General features: G+C 42.2%; 1 protein-coding gene across 15 annotated transcripts in view; it reads left to right on the top strand.

Moving 5' to 3' along the window:
* Positions 1-16,405, top strand: part of LOC143835961 (uncharacterized) — a 68,292-nt gene that overhangs the window by 13,626 nt on the left and 38,261 nt on the right. For 13 of the 15 annotated variants that reach the window (XM_077334500.1, XM_077334512.1, XM_077334503.1 and 10 more), the window contains 2 exons: positions 10,928-11,009; positions 14,127-14,371. In XM_077334500.1, the coding sequence (XP_077190615.1) occupies positions 10,928-11,009; positions 14,127-14,371 (327 nt within the window). Of the gene's footprint in view, positions 1-6,897; positions 7,489-10,927; positions 11,010-14,126; positions 14,372-16,405 lie in introns of those variants that run through there. The other 2 variants (XM_077334506.1, XM_077334505.1) reach the window with 2 other exon arrangements.

The following is a 16,405-nucleotide window of genomic DNA, read 5'->3' as shown; positions in this document are numbered from 1 at the left end:
TCTGGACATGCTCCAATTTATCTACATTCTTCTTCAAGTGTGGTGCCCAAAATTGAACACAGTACTCCAAGTGACTCCCAATATCTGAGAAGTCATGAGCTGGATTCTAAGCCAAACAATGCTGTTTTCAAGGCCTAATCACACATTCACCTCCATGAACCAATACGTACACCAGGCCTACACTTTCACTTGTGCAGGCTGCACACAGTCCTTACGTTGGATCCAAGTGTAGTAGCTCTTGGCTAGGGATGTCAGCCTCCAGGTGGGACCTGGAGATCCTCTGGAATTACCGCTCATCTCCAGACTGCAGAGATGAGTTTCCCTGGAGAAAATGGTTACTTTGGAAGGTAGACTCTGTGTTATTGTACAGTCCTCTCATGCTTGACTATCTAAATACCTTTATTTGCAACAGCCTTCCTCCAGCCATTTTTCAGCTGGCAGGGCTTTGATACCAAATTCTGAGGGGTTGAGTAGAAGGAACACATTGGGGGAGGGGGGAGTGCAACAGATTCAGCTCTCCCTTCCATTCCTCTTCCACTGTGTGAAAATTCAACAAGGTCACTGTAGACCAGACATATGAACAGAAAGCCACTCTTCTCCTGACTCCTCCCCAGTTTAGTTTTAAAATATTATTTATATAAATATAAAAACCCAACTGGAGTAACCCTGGTTGAGAATGACTGTTTTAAGGTGTTACTGGACTCTGTCTATAGCTGTGGGAAAGAGCAAGGCTAACACAGCTGCCCATCTGATCTGAGGCTAAGCTAATGACCTTCATTGCCTAGAAGCAAGTCTTAATCCTTATTCTCTCTCATGCATTCAGAATCATAAAACAGATAAGAGGAAGTTACATTTTCTTATATTTGTTTCTAAATAAAGAAGGCATGGGAGAGGGGGTATTATTCATTGTGCATTGTGCCACTTCTACAGAAGTCATATTGTACTCTGAAAATCCCATGTTTCTCCTTTTCCCCTTCTTGATATATTTTGTATGATAGAAAGCATATCATATTCTTCACATGACACATATGCCTAAAGTTGTCTAAAGGATATACTGATATGATTCAATTTAATGTCACATGTAGCTGCTTCACCTTCTGTATAAACATCTGACTTCACTTTGCCATATTCTCCATTACTGGTGAATCCTTTGGGAGATCTGTATGCTTGTCATAGGTCAACCATTAAGCATCAGGAATGTAAAAATCTAATTAATTAATGGTTCCACAAAGAAACAAGACAGAGTTACACCCCTCTAAGTCCATCAAATGAATGGGCTTATAAGAGTATAGCTCTGTTTGGGACAGCACTTAGTCATATCCTTATCCATCCATGGTTCCTCTATATATTCGTGAAACAGCATGTTGGGTGGAACTTGTCTGGCTGTCCGAGCTGGAATAGGGCCAATAAGGGTACAGCCATCATTTAATGTCCTTAAAAATTGCCCAATCTAGAAACAGTTTCTTCATTTTAATGAATGCAGTGGAACAGATGAAAGTATGGGCCCATGAGTCTCTCAGGGGCAGATCCCATCTCCTCCTACTTTCTTGTGGCCCGCACTGTGATTCCAGGGCTCTGGTACAGCTGCAGTCCGGCCTACTGCAGTACCTAGGCTCCAGTGCATCCACTGCTGCACCAGTGCATCTCCCAGAATCTGATACAGCTGCTGCTGAGCCCAGCAAAGCTCCTAGATTTCTGGAAACAGGCCTGTGCCGCTGCAGTCGAAGTTGGGGTTGCGGCAAGAAAAAGGTTGAGAACTGGCATTCCTGCACAACAGGCCTTTGATACCCTGCCCCAGCTGTTCCTGAAGGTTTCCTCTCCTCTAAGAGCAGTACTTCAGAGGATAAAGGGATGGACTGTAGCAGTAAGGAGGAAGAGAGAAATTTCTGGTAGATCCAAACCAATGTGCGGGAAATTTCTGGGTTTACCTGCATGCATCCAGGAATTTATTTCAAAATACTAAAAAATAGTTCTGATAGAATTGGTGTTGAAGGAAATGATTACAAACTTCTAAATGATCATTCAGTTATTGGAAATTGGTCTTAGGTTTATATTGGAGATGAGACCTATCACTTCCTTATGAAGAAATGCTCCCTGCTCTGCAACCTTTTACCTACAGTAGAATATAGGAAAACTGATATGAGGCTCTGTAATGTGCCTGAGGGTGGGGGAGAGTAGTTTATAGAGTGCTTTTCGGAGAGCTAAAGGAAAGCTAAAAACAATGTAGATAACTGAGGGAGGTTTAGGCTAAATTCAGGGACTGTTAACATATTTCTGATAACACAGTACTTAGCACAGACAGGCAGGGTAAGTAGAGGGGTGATGATGGATATGCTCTATTCAATGTAAACCTGAAGGCTGTGCTCACCTTGTGACCCTTGCCATACCAGAGGATGAGATCAGGGTGGATCTGGAGATGGTATGATGGAGTGGAATGATGGCACTGGTCCAGGGGATGCAGCCAGCCTCTTAGGTAAAGTTATATAACCCTATGTAACCCTATTGTTCTTTGCACGGGTCTTTCCAGACCCTAGTCCCCTGTGCCTGTTTTTCTTTGCTGCAGATAAATAAAAACACACAGCTTTCCAGTCTGACACGGTTTGGGTAACATCACGCTAGACAAAGGAGTCTGTAAGGCCTGCAGGGCTATCAGAATTTTCCTTCACCAAGAAATTTGTGCAGAAGCAAAACATACTCAAGTTCTCTATATTTTAAGAATCTGCTCCATATTGACCCTTGGCCCCATAATGTGACTGTGACCTTATCAGACATGCCCCAACTGTCAGCATCCAGGCCTCTCCTCGCTAAGAGGAGCGGCCTTCCTGAAAACGCCCTTAATGTTACATGCACCCTGCTAATATCCTGTTTTGCAATGGCAGCTTGGCACTAGAAACACCCAAATATGTGTAAGTTTTGCCAATGTCTGCACATATGCAGAACAAGGAAAAATGTACTCTATAGCCAGATGCCAGGCTTTCCAGGAGCTGCCTGGATTTCTTAGGTGGACTCTCACTCTGAGCCAGAAGGGTATTCAGCTAGTAATTTTGCTCTTCCCCTCTCCCTGGAGGCAATAACAATTTGCAGGTCAATGCAGCACTTTGGAATGTACAATTCCCTCACCCTCTGAATGCAGATTCTTTCCCATCAAATCCCAGTTCCTTTGTTTAACTAATGTTTTGCTCTTTGACCCGTCTTCCTTATCCTCTTATCTAAAAGGAGTATTAAGACAGCTTTGGGCATTTATTATTTGGCCAAAGTAATCATGTCCTGGGAAAAACCTGTCCTGGGACCAAAAGCAAGTAAAGGTTGTTATCTCTGTCCTGGGACTCCAATTTCAATGTTTCTCCATTTTTTTGGTGCTCACAGTGTACTGCTGATTGAAAAAAATTGCCCATGATAGGCCCAGTTTAAGAAAATAAAAGAAGGCATTACTCTAATGGTATCTTATAATTACCAATTGGAAAGTTTTTCTTTCTGTTTTCCCTGCCCCTCTCACAGCTGCCATTTTTTGCTGTTAGGAGATAGCCCTCTGCCTATCTGTGTAGGTTTGTTCAGAAGAGTGAAATATAAGTTAAATTAAGTTTCCTCAGCAGTGACTGAAGAGTCTAGCCACAATTAAAATTGGATGCTTGCAAGAATAACCTATGTTTGTAACACTAAAGGGAACAATATTTTGTAACACTGTGTATTGTCAATGAGAAATACTTTGTAACTTTTGTATTAATATTATATATATATATATATTATAAAGCTAGTCTTATATAATAGAGGGTTCATGGATGATATATTAGATTATCAGAATATTAGCTAATTTAGAAACAAGAGGGCCTCATTTCTTAGTGATATAGTCCATTCAAATTCTAAAGCTGGGGAGATCACCCTTAGGGATAGGAAATATTAGCCTTATGGAGAGCAGACTCCTCATCTGTCAGGATGAAATGCGGGGAAAATAATTATGTTATGCCTAAAAAGTGATACTAGGAGGAATATGGGAATGGTAGAGGACAGGAAGGCCTGGAGGATCATTGTCCATGGGGTCGCGATGGGTCGGACACGACTTCGCACATAACAACAACAGGAGGAATATACTTGTGGATTGTAAGCTAAACATGAGCAGGCAGTGTGATGCAGCAGTAAAAAAGGTGAATGCCATTTTGGGCTGTATCAACAGGGGCATCACATCAAAATCACAAGATGTCATCGTCCCATTGTATACAGCACTGGTCAGACCACACCTGGAGTACTGTGTGCAGTTCTGGAGGCCTCACTTCAAGAAGGATGTAGATAAAATTGAAAGGGCACAGAGGAGAGCGATGAGGATGATCTGAGGCCAAGGGACCAAGCCCTATGAAGATAGGTTGAGGGACTTGGGAATGTTCAGCTTGGAGAAAAGGAGGTTGAGAGGGGACATGATAGCCCTCTTTAAGTATTTGAAAGGTTGTCACTTAGAGGGGAGGATGCTGTTTCTGTTGATTGCAGAGGAAAGGACGCACAGTAATGGGTTTAAACTACAAGTACAACGATATAGGCTAGATATCAGGAAAAAATTTTTCACAGTCAGAGTAGTTCAGCAGTGGAATAGGCTTCCTAAGGAGGTGGTGAGCTCCCCCTCACTGGCAGTCTTCAAGCAAAGGTTGTATACACACTTTTCTTGGATGCTTTAGGATGCTCTGGGCTGATCCTGTGTTGAGCAGGGGGTTGGACTAGATGGCCTGTTTGGCCTCTTCCAACTCTATGATTCTATGAATATAAGATGGAGGAGACTTGTCTTGGCAGTTCCTGTGCCAAAGGGCCCACAATCCAACTGGAGTGCCTAAACTCAGCCCATAAACCTGTAGACAGAATGAAGCACCAAGTTCTCCTGCATCATATTAAAGGCATTTAATATGTTAGCATGTCAATAAAGCCAGCTCAATGTTTGAACAGGCATCTTCTTCCCCTTATATATTCCTTTGCATCCCCTTTCCCTTACCCCGCCCTCCTTGTCTGAGAGACAGGGGTTTACAATCTACACGCCCACCTGAAAAGGGTTGATGTCTTCATAAAGAAACAAAAAGACAAAGCTTTTACATAGGTACATTTTACTTGTCTGGCTGTGGTTTAGCAAAGTAGCTTCCTATGCAGCCTGCTTTTAGCTTATTAAGTGTGACATCTAAACTATTTCATAGAAACAGTGTTGAACTGTTGATCCACCTCCAGGAAATGCATATGAACTTTTAAAACTTCTGCTTTTAAGAAACGTGTGTGTGTATTCTTGCTTGCAGCTTTTAACTGCTTTTAGTGTACCGTGGTGAAACATCTCCCTAGTGAACCTATACCTGATAGCCATTAAGCAGTGTTGGTCCCCATGGTTTGGTTCCCAACCAAGTAACATGCCTTCCTTAACTGTAGGAAGCAGAAGGTGTAACAGAGATCTCACCTTCCCTAGTATGGAATGAGGCCACTGCAAAAAGCTTTCCATTCTCTACTTGTAAAAGAGACTCCAAGAATTCACCTTACTGTTACCACAAGCAAAGTGATTTTTTTATTTTTCATTCTCATCATGTTCATTTATGTCTATATTTATGTTTAGTGCGGGCAGGGGGAGTGGAGTGACAAAATTATTTTGACAAGTTCACACAACTCCAGAAAAAAATTAAATATCTAAACCCAAAATTAGAGATTTAATAAGAAGCATATTTGCTAAAACTTTAAGAGCATTATGATATAAACAATACCAATATTTCTCAACACATGCAGAGTCAAAGTAAGCAAACCAAACATTGTTCAATTAGCAGCACCTTTTATATTCAGGTACCCCGAGTTATTTCTCTGAGATTTCATCAATGTTTAACTTAATTATTCTGACTGCTAGACCCTCTTTAGCTCTGACACTCATACACATGTCTACTTTTTGCATTAAATTTCTTCCAAGCAGGGAAAAATCACTTTGAGGAACATGCATAAAGCTATGCATTAGTTGTTGATTTCCTATAGTAAGCAATATGGGTTCTGCACTTTAGAATGATGAATACCATTTTTACTCATGCATTTGGTGTGTTCAGTCAAAATGTGCCAATAAATCAAAACCTTAATATAAACAAATTAACATATTAAAAATTCCTTTTACTTAGTAACTTTAGCTACAAACTCTTTAATATTTGTTTTTATTTATTTATTTATTTAAGGCCTATGTCTTTATTTCCTCCTTGGAAAACTTTTCCACAAATATATTTATTTCTGTTCTACAGTCAACTTTTCCTCCAACCTCTTCCTTATCTGATTAACAACATTCTTTAACATTCCCCCTTAAGTTGCTGTTAGTGACACTCCGCTGCAGCCAAGTAAATAACTATCTCTAGTTATAAGTCATTTTATTTTTTATATTCACCAACACATACCCACACCCATTCATGCATTTCTCAAAACAAAACACTCCTCACTGTTTAGCGTATCACCACACTTCAATGCAAACCTGTTTTGCCATTTAACCTGCCAGTCACACAAATCCAGCAAATCTGCATCAGTCCATCATACAGAAATTATTCAGTTCTCCCATAGGGATTCTCTGGATGCCCCTGAGTATTTTAATGTATAAGTTTGTAACTCAAAGATTTTGCCCCAATATTTGACCATAACAACCATGAGGGACCAGGCCCCGATCCCTTTGACAGTTATCCATTCTCTTGGATATTGTTGTTATCCTGCTCCATTTGATAGCCTTAATATTTAACCATCTTTATACAGTTTCCCACAAAAACACACAGTTTCCCATGAAACAACATAAAACACAAGAAAAACTTATCTTTCACCCTATTTTTACAGGGAGATAGAGAAACCCACATACCCAATATACATAGTAAAACAAACATAAACAAAAAGTGTCCATGCATGAAACTCTGAAGTTATCACCCTTACATACTTAGGCATTCGGTGACACAGTTTACGCCTGTTCCTCTAACTCTGCAGCGAAGAGCGCTGGACAGGCTTGCATTTCGATGAAGCAACTTATATTTGCAACGACTGGCGCCGACGAAATTCCACCTGGTTGTTGGTTTTGTCTCTTAAATGCATTCCCGGGACCTAAGCAAGGCGCCCCTCCTTCGCGGTCCCAAATGGCTGGGGCTCGAAGGTGAGATCGGGCGTGATCCCTGGCAGTCAAGGCTAGGCAAAGTAGAAACAGTTCCTTTTCTGTCCCGCTCTCACGTAACAGCAGCTCGACTACTGAAAAAAAAGGCAGAAAGGAGAAGCCAAACAAAACACGTTTCCTGTTTACCTCCTCCATCTTTTGTACCGTGTTTTGCCTATGGCGAGCGTCGCACATCGCTGCAGGCGGATGTGTCTCAGTTGTTCTCAGCTGGGACTTCCCTACTCCAAGGTGCTTTAAACCTCATTGGATTTATTTCCTGATCTGCCACGCCTTCACTCCCGCGACATTTCTGTAGGTGGGTTGTGCTTTCCACCAGTTCCCATTTTAAAACAAGCAATATAACGGCAACTGCATTTGAGGTGAGTTTTCTAATACGGTTGGATTTGGGGACAGCTTCTTGGGAGTTTATGTAGGCGTCAGTTTTGGAGGGGAATAAATAAAATAAGCACCCGATGGCTTTTTAGGGCTGTAATGCCTGTTATTTGAAGCTTTCGTATTCTGAAGTTGGGTTTTAATAGCTTGAGGAAAAGGCGCCTTTGAAAGGATACAAGACTTTTGTAAGGGGAGGACAGGCTCAAGTGGGTGCCAAACCAAAATTCTGTATTCATAGTATTTTGCATATGTAGCTTGCTTGCACCCCCTCCACAAATATGTTTTTTCTCCAATAGTTCTCTTTTTTTTCAAGTGCTTTGTTTTTCTCTCTGATGGCTGGAGGTAAAAGTCACAAATATGTCTGTGTAAACTATAAAGTGTCTCAGAAGTCACTTCAGTTGTGGCTCATTTTGTGCACAGGCAACACTAATGGGGTTTATAGATCACAGAACATTAGTTCGGTCACATATTTTATTTTTTTTAATTTATTTATTGTATTTTTATACCGCTCTCACCGAAGGCTCAGTGTGGTTTACATGAAACAAGAAACGTTATAGGTAACTCCATTTGTAGTAATAACGAGGTGATAACAACAACAATATTAACATAACAACAGTAACATTAAAGAACAGTGGAACTGCAAAGAGCATCAGTTCAACTCATACTGAGGCCCAGTGGGTTTGGAGAATTTGTACTGTAGTGGTCGTGGTTGGAGGGAGGCATCTTTTAAAATTTGTGTTCAAGTCCTGGGAAGGTGTGGCCAACTGTGCCTTTTCCATGTTAGTTGACACACTGAAAACCCATGGTTTTATGTGGTTTACATCTGTGATAACTAACATGAGATTTTTCATATTTTTACATGCACAGATGTGGTTTTTCCATGTAACCTTGAATCAGCAGCTAGTGAAGAGCCTTCTGTGCTATGTTAGTAGTGTGAGTCACCTGGAAGACAACCAATTATTGTTTGAACTAATTGAGTTGAGTTTTGATGCTTTCTTAAAGTTGTCAGGCAAGGATTTTGATTAGTTTCTCTACTAACTTTGATGTCCACAGTTTTGAACTTTAAGGCCTACTTCTTTATCTGTTTGTATCTTAAAACATTGAGGCCAATGTGATGCGTTCCAGAAGCATAAAGTGGAGAAAACTTTTCCAAAAGGGTGTAGGAGTTTTCTACTTACTCTCCCCTCTTTATTATTAGCTTTATAGTAGGGTTCTAATTAGTTTGTTCACTTGCCGTCTTGTTACCTTTAGTAATTGCAATTATAGGTATTTATGGGTTTTATTGTGCTTTTATTCTTTTATTGTGTAAACCACTGTGAGCCCAATCGGGAATGGTGGTATACAAATTTAAATACTGAATAATAAATAAAATAAATTAGCTTCTTCTGTATTAATGTAATTCTGCTTGTTTCTGCTGCAACAACAAATGTTGTAGCACCTACAGTCCTTTTCCTCAAATACATGAGGAATACATGAGGTAGATCCTCTTTTAGTAGAACATTCTCACATACATGGTACAAGAAAAAAGTTGAAACAGCAAAAAGTCCACCAAATGCAAGAAGTCTAGGTAACAAGGTTTGCCAAAGAGCATATTGTATATGAGGAAAACCTGGAAAGTGGATGATTAGAGCATGACATTGTATGAATGTGCTAAAAGGAATGGACAGCAAAATAAATACTACAGCACATAAAATCTGATAGGCAAAATCACAAAACTCCCACTTACATATTTTAGCCATATCATGTGATCCAACTCAGTGGAGAAAGCAGTTATGCTAGGATTGGTCAGTGGAAAAAGGAAACCAGGCCAACAAAGAGCATGGTGGTTAAACACAATCAGGGTGGACACCTGCCAGAACATTGTGCAGCTGAGGGAGGTGGTGTGGAATTGGGGATTATGGCAACATCTGAGCTATGGGTTTGCCAAGAGTCAGATTCGAATGTCAGAGTGGAATGACTGCTGTTTGACTACCACAGGGGTTCTGGGCCTGGAATAGCAGGCCCCAGAGCAGAATAACGGTCCCTAGGAGTAAGAAAAGCATTTTGAACCTCTAAAGACAGAACGCGGTGTATAATCAAAGCCCCTGGTACTATCATACTCTAGGTCAGTGGTCCCCAACCACCAGACTGCGGCCCGGTGCTGGGCCAGAAAGGCCTCAGCACCGGGCCACGGCCCCTCTCCCCCCCCCCCCAGCGAGAAACTCGCCAGGCTGCCAAAGCGGCCGATTAGCTTGCGGCCCGGCAAGCTTCTTTCTGCGGGAGGGGGGATAGGGAAGCACGGTCTCCGGCACACCAGCAGTGCAAACGTCCATGCATGCACATTTGCACCCGGCGGGGCCGCAAACGCGCATGCATGGCAGTTTCACGCATTCGCGGCACATCCGCACATGCGTGTATGCGGCCCCACCGGGCCTTTGCGCATTGGCTGCCGTGCATGCATGGTGCCCGGATCACCCCCCCCTCCACGGGTCTGCAATCCCAAAAAGGTTGCGGACCACTGCTCTAGGTAATTCCAGGTCCAAAACCCTCATTTCACATTTTATTTGCATTCTTGCCTCCTATTATTTCCAGTGGGTCTTCCAATGTCTCTCATGGTTTCCATTGTCATTCATTTTAGTACATCCCATGAGCTGCCACAAAAAGAGAAGTTTGGAAGCCAGATAAGAGAAAAACCTCCATGTGGAAACAGCTAAAGAGAGATTATACATTTCAGTTGCCCAGCTGCTTCCCCACAGTTTTAAGGGTTGGAATTGTCTGATAAATATCTGATAAACATGCCCATTTATAGGCTTGAATAGAGGTGGCCTAGGCAGCAGAACAACACTGCTTGCACAACATGATACACAGCAACTGCTTTCACATTAAAGGATGTGGAAGTGAATGAGCTCTTGATGGTATAGTTGATAGTTTCGCCCCCCCCCCAGGCTGCTGCTCAGAGGCGCAGATGCGGCGCTGTGGCAGGTTGCCCCGTGGGAGGTGGCCAAACGTGTTGCCCGCCGAGGGTTGCTTGGCTCATCCTTGGCCCATCCTGGACTTGGAGGTGAGCAGGCCCGCCGGGGGAAGAGGCTTCGCTGCCAGGAAACGAGCAGGGCTGCCGCGTCAAAGATGCGGTGGTCCTGCTCTTTCCGCCACGCCGAAGCCGGGACCACGGGCGGGGGAGTGGGGGGACAGGTTTCAGCGCACTGAGAGAAGTAGCGAATGCTGGCAGGGGCTCCTGGGAATTGTAGTCCACAGACATCTGGATGGCCGCAGTTTGACTACCCCTGCTCTACAGGAACAAGATGGCAGGCAGCTGCTCAGTAGAGGGGGGGGACTAGATTTAAACTCTTCTGAATTGTTCAGTGTGTATGTTCAATGATGTTTGAAAGGCCAGAAATATGCAGTTAAAATGGTACTCTGTCACAGTGTAATTTCTGCTTATTGTAGGGCTAGAAAAATGAAGAGGCACTTCAGCCATCCACATGGAATGTACCATGGAAGGAAAGCTGAACCCTGGTTTCCTGGAGACGTAAGTTATTTGCTCCCTACTCCTGTTTGAAATTTTATTATTATTATTATTATTATTATTATTATTATTATTATTATTACTACTACTACTACTACTACTACTACTACTACTACTTTGATTTATAGCCCGCCACTCCCCTAAGGCTTGTGGGGGTAACAACATAAAACCCCTAATACATAAAAACATCCTTGTGGTTGTTGTTGTTAGGTGCGAAGTTGTGTCCAACCCATCGTGACCCCATGGACAATGATCCTCCAGGCCTTCCTGTCCTCTACCATTCCCCGGAGTCCATTTAAGTTTGCACCTACTGCTTCAGTGACTCCATCCAGCCACCTCATTCTCTGTCGTCCCCTTCTTCTTTTGCCCTCGATCGCTCCCAGCATTAGGCTCTTCTCCAGGGAGTCCTTCCTTCTCATGAGGTGGCCAAAGTATTTGAGTTTCATCTGCAGGATCTGGCCTTCTAAGGAGCAGTCAGGGCTGATCTCCTCTAGGACTGACCGGTTTGTTCGCCTTGCAGTCCAAGGGACTCGCAAGAGTCTTCTCCAGCACTAGAGTTCAAAAGCCTCAATTCTTTGACGGTCGGCCTTCCTTATGGTCCAACTTTCGCAGCCATACATTGCAACTGGGAATACCATAGCCTTGACTAAACGCACTTTTGTTGGCAGGGTGATGTCTCTGCTTTTTAGGATGCTGTCTAGATTTGCCATAACCTTCCTCCCCAGGAGCAAGCGTCTTTTAATTTCTTTACTGCAGTCCCCATCTGCAGGGATCATGGAGCCCAGGAACATAAAATCTGTCACTACCTCCATTTCTTCCCCATCTTCACCTGTTGTATTCTGGGGTAAAATGGGCTTTGCCCCTAGTGTTTTGATAATGCCTTATCATGAACATGTTTGGTCCAGTGAGTCCACTGAATCACAGGGGTCATTATTCTTTACATAAAAAGAATATAATGCTAGGAATAGTTAACAAATGTAGACCTAATTTTTATACAAGGATGATACTTGATTATAGTTGTACAAATGACAGCAGCAGAACACTGGGAAAATGGTAAACAAGGAACATAGCAAAATTATCAAAGCTAGTACAACTAGGATGTAGACATATTAAAAGAATGTAGATCAGACATCTGGAAGCCTGTTATACCTTTGGAGAAAGAGTAGAATATAGAAGAAGAAAACTTGGTTTCTGTACCTCGCTTTTTACTACTTGAAGGAGTGTCAAAGCAGCTTATAATGGCCTTCCCTCCCTCTCACAGATACCCTGTGAGGTAGGTGGGCCTGAGAGAGCTCTGGCAGAACTACTCTGTGAGTACAGCTCTAAGAAGGCTGACTAGCCCAAGTCACCCAGCTGGCTGCATGAAGAAGAAGAAGAGTTGGTTCTTATATGCCGCTTTTCTCTACCCGAAGGAGGCTCAAAGTGGCTTACAGTCGTCTTCCCTTTCCTCTCGCCACAACAGATATCCTGTGAGGGAGGTGAGGCTGAGAGAGCCCTGATATCACTGCTGGGTCAGAACAGCTTTATCAGTGCCTTGGCGAGCCCAAGGTCACCCAGCTGGATGTATGTGGGGGAGTGCAGAATTGAAGCCGGCATGCCAGATTAGAAGTCCACACACCTAACCACTACACCAAACTGGCTCTGAGGAGGAATGAGGAATTGAACTCAACTCTCCAGATTAGAAGCCACCATACTTAACCACTGCACCACACTAGCTCTCTATATAGAAAATAGAATTGTATCTAAATGATAAAAGATTGCCCAGGTTGTAAGTTCTAATGATATCTTTGCAATGTTGAATTTTTGTAATTGTAAATTAGAAAAAATGTGGTCCCAAAAGCCAACATTCTTCATTCTAATATAGAACAGTTTTCCTTTTTTCTTCCTGTAAATGTTTATTTTATTTATTTCAAACATTCAGTAGGTGTCTTTCTACCCTACAAAACTCATGGCAATTTACAAGTAAAATAATAGGAGTAAAAACAGAATTTAAAACCACAGTTTAAGATTTCCAAATGAAGTTCTAAATAAAACCATCTTTGACTGCTTCCTGAAGACAGAAAAGGCCAGATGTACCTCCTTTGGGAGTTTGCAGGGCTGCCACCAAGAAAGCCTTCTCTTCTGTGTTCATCAAATAGTTAGGCATGTATGGGAAAAGAGGACCCTTCAGATACTCCCATTCCAAGTCATGTAGGGCTTTACAGAACAAAACCAACACCTACAGTTAGGCTTGGGAGCAGATCAGTAGCCAGTGTAATTACTGTAATATCAGGTTCATGTCTCCCAATAATCCGGCCCCACCAGCAGTCTAGCTATGACATTGTGCACTAGCTGCACTTCCTGAACACTCTTCAAGGGTAGTCCCAAAGAGAGCGCATTGCAGTATTTCAGTCTAGATGTAGCTAAGGCATATATAACTGTGGCTAGTTCTGGCAGAACCAGGAACAAGCACAGCCAATGCAGCCAAATTTGGCCAAAAGAACTTCAAACCCCTTCGTCACCAGATTTTCTGAAATGGTTGCTGTGTTCAGTGTATCACGTTGCTTCATGCAATCTGTTTCAGCACAATGACGTTTTGTGCTATTCTGGAAAAGGACAAGGTCTATATCATGTCAGACCCAAGGCTTGTGTAAAGAAGAGAGAAAAAATGTTGTTCTCCTCCTTTCTTTTTATATATATAAAAATGGAATGTCACAATCTGTTTGGTAATTATCAGTTCTTCACGTTGGTCATGCTATCATAGTAGTTTGTCCATCGGGAGCAACCTAGACTTGCGTCTTCCTTGGGGTCAAAAAATATATATAATTTCCCGAAAATGTTGAAGCCATGGAGGAGGAACAGAGAGAGTTTTTAAAAGGTTTTGGTAAGACAAAACAGAAGTTAACTCTGCTGCTATGATTCCTCTATTTATGCCTTTATATTTTGTTCACTAATTGGCTTCAAGAGAAATTATAGAAAATTATGCTTGAGACGGGATATTTTGCACTCCAGGAGTCTCTTGTAGGCCATACTAATACAATGTGCATACACTTGTATGCTCTTTGCCTCTTGACTGTACATATGTAACTGTTGAATATATTGTTGTGAGTCATATCTGAAGCAGTTTTGTTTATTGTCCAGAATATGCCACAAACAAACAATTGGGCAGGTAGGCCATTTCCACCGTGGAGCCAGGAGTATCAGGACCTGTGTTGGAGCCAGGACTATCAGGACCCACAGTGGGGCCAAGGTCCTGATGACCCTCAGTGGAATCCTCCCAACCCACAGGGGAACTATCCTAACCAATGGTGGGACCAAGATCATATGAACTCTCAGTGCGATCCTGTGCCACAGCAGGATCAATATCATCCTGTATGGCCATCAAGGTAGGTGGCTTCTATGTATTGGCGTAGGGAGATATATAATGTCACTTAGTTCATCTCTGATATGCTTATATCATCAGTTGAAGAGGATATTGGTTTCTAGGGATGGGCATGAACCAAGAAAATGTGGTTTAGTTTGGATCATAATGTTCATGAGCCACAACCTTTTAAGAACTAATCAAGCTGATTCAGTTCATGAGACAATAGAATAGCCCCCTAGAGAGCTAGAAACACCAAACATGCAGGGATTTTCCAGCTGACTCTTCTCTACCTGTCCTCCAAGTCTGGTAAGGATTAGATTTATGGAGGTGTATGGGCAGTGATGCAGAAGATATTGTAACGAGAAGTTAGTGACAGGCCTTGTCTTTTCTCACATCACATATATGCATTTCTTCCATTCTCTTGTGTTTTGTTTCTCTTGCTGAGACACACTGAAAAGGAAGTAATATGGCTCACAAAAACATCCTTATTTAGATCTTCTGAAGTTGGGAAAGTTTAAGGAGGGTGATAAGAATCCAGATGTTATTTTATAATTGGAGGAAATTCTTTGTAATTGGGAACGGTTTGTGAGCCAGTTTGTGCCCATTCCTATTAGTTTCTCATCTGCTCCAGAGGTTAAATGATAATGAATCTGTGAAACATTTTTGCTGTATGAAAAGCAATTTTTATAGCTTATTGTATGGCAAGAATTCACCGTATTAATATGCATATTATTTCTAAGATTAAAATGGCAGAGACTAGAGATAGACAAATGTTGGAAGAGGTTTGTGGGAGTGCTCATTTCCCATATTGTATGTAAACATTTCTTTTGTTCAGGCAGATTTTACAGCCTTAAAAATACAAAATGCAAACCTATTTATAAGATGCAAAAAAGAAATGAATGCAGCATTCCTTTCAAGTCACCTTCAGTCCTCTGGAAAGAGTTGTCTATTGCCCAACCTTCTGGTCCTAAATGTCTTCTTTATGTGCTGTCACATTTTAAAAAAGGAACCACGTGGATTCTAAAAATTGTACTATTTCAGCAGATAATGACAGGAATGCCATTCTCTATAAATCCTTCCCCAGGGTTGGGGGCCATTCTCTATAAATCCTTCCCCAGAGTTGGGGAGGGATTTAAAGAAAGCAGCATGCCTGTCATTATGAGCTGTTTGGTGTGCTGTTCTCATTTTAAATGCTTCATCCAACCTTCACCAGCAAAGCTGCCTTCGAAGGTTGGGGAAGCAAAGTCAGTGGCTCACCAAACAGATGATAATGACAGGCTTGCTGCTCCCTTTAAACCCATCCCCAAGCTTGAGGAATTATTTATAGGGAGTAGAACATCTATCATTATCAGCTGTTTGGTGGGCACTCTCTCTCCTCATCCTGCCTTCTCAGGCATTGCCTGAGAAAGCGTGGGGGTAGATGTATTTAAGTGGGCCGAACATCCACTGCTGTTTGGGACCTTTTAAAAACAGGGGATGGACGGTTCGACTTGGATAGGTCCAAAAAGTTCAGATAAGCCATCAACCTCATATTATTATTATTGTTGTTGTTGTTATTTTGCTTGTTTGTTTGTTTATGCTGCCACTCCTGGGCCTGCCATCTCATGGCAGCTAACAACAATAAAAACATACAATAAAAGGAAACCATACAATACAATTGCATAACCCCCCTAACCCCCCACCATTCTGCCAGATCTCCTAAATCCCTAGGGATGATGTTACATATCCTCCCTCTGTTAACAACTTCCTACGTGGTACCAACAACTATTATCCCCTTTCCCACTTTCCCTACAGCTGGAGACCAAGTTTCTTTGCTACCTTAACCTACTTATATAACCCTGGCCTAACTTTAGACCTCAGCCACCTGCTCCTTCCTGGTATGTACAAATCATAAAGTCAACATTCCCAACAAAGAGATTTTCACTGAACCTTCTTATTTATCCAACTAAACTATGTATTCTTCCTCACCCCACTATGGCCTACAAGACACACATAATCATTAGCAAACACTCCAGGTAGGTATGGGTCACTCTGTGGAGTACTATGTCTTGGGTGT

The sequence above is a fragment of the Paroedura picta genome, chromosome 4 (assembly GCF_049243985.1).
Source record: "Paroedura picta isolate Pp20150507F chromosome 4, Ppicta_v3.0, whole genome shotgun sequence".
NCBI classification, from domain to species: domain Eukaryota; kingdom Metazoa; phylum Chordata; class Lepidosauria; order Squamata; family Gekkonidae; genus Paroedura; species Paroedura picta.
This window is presented reverse-complemented; position numbering and strand designations above follow the sequence as displayed.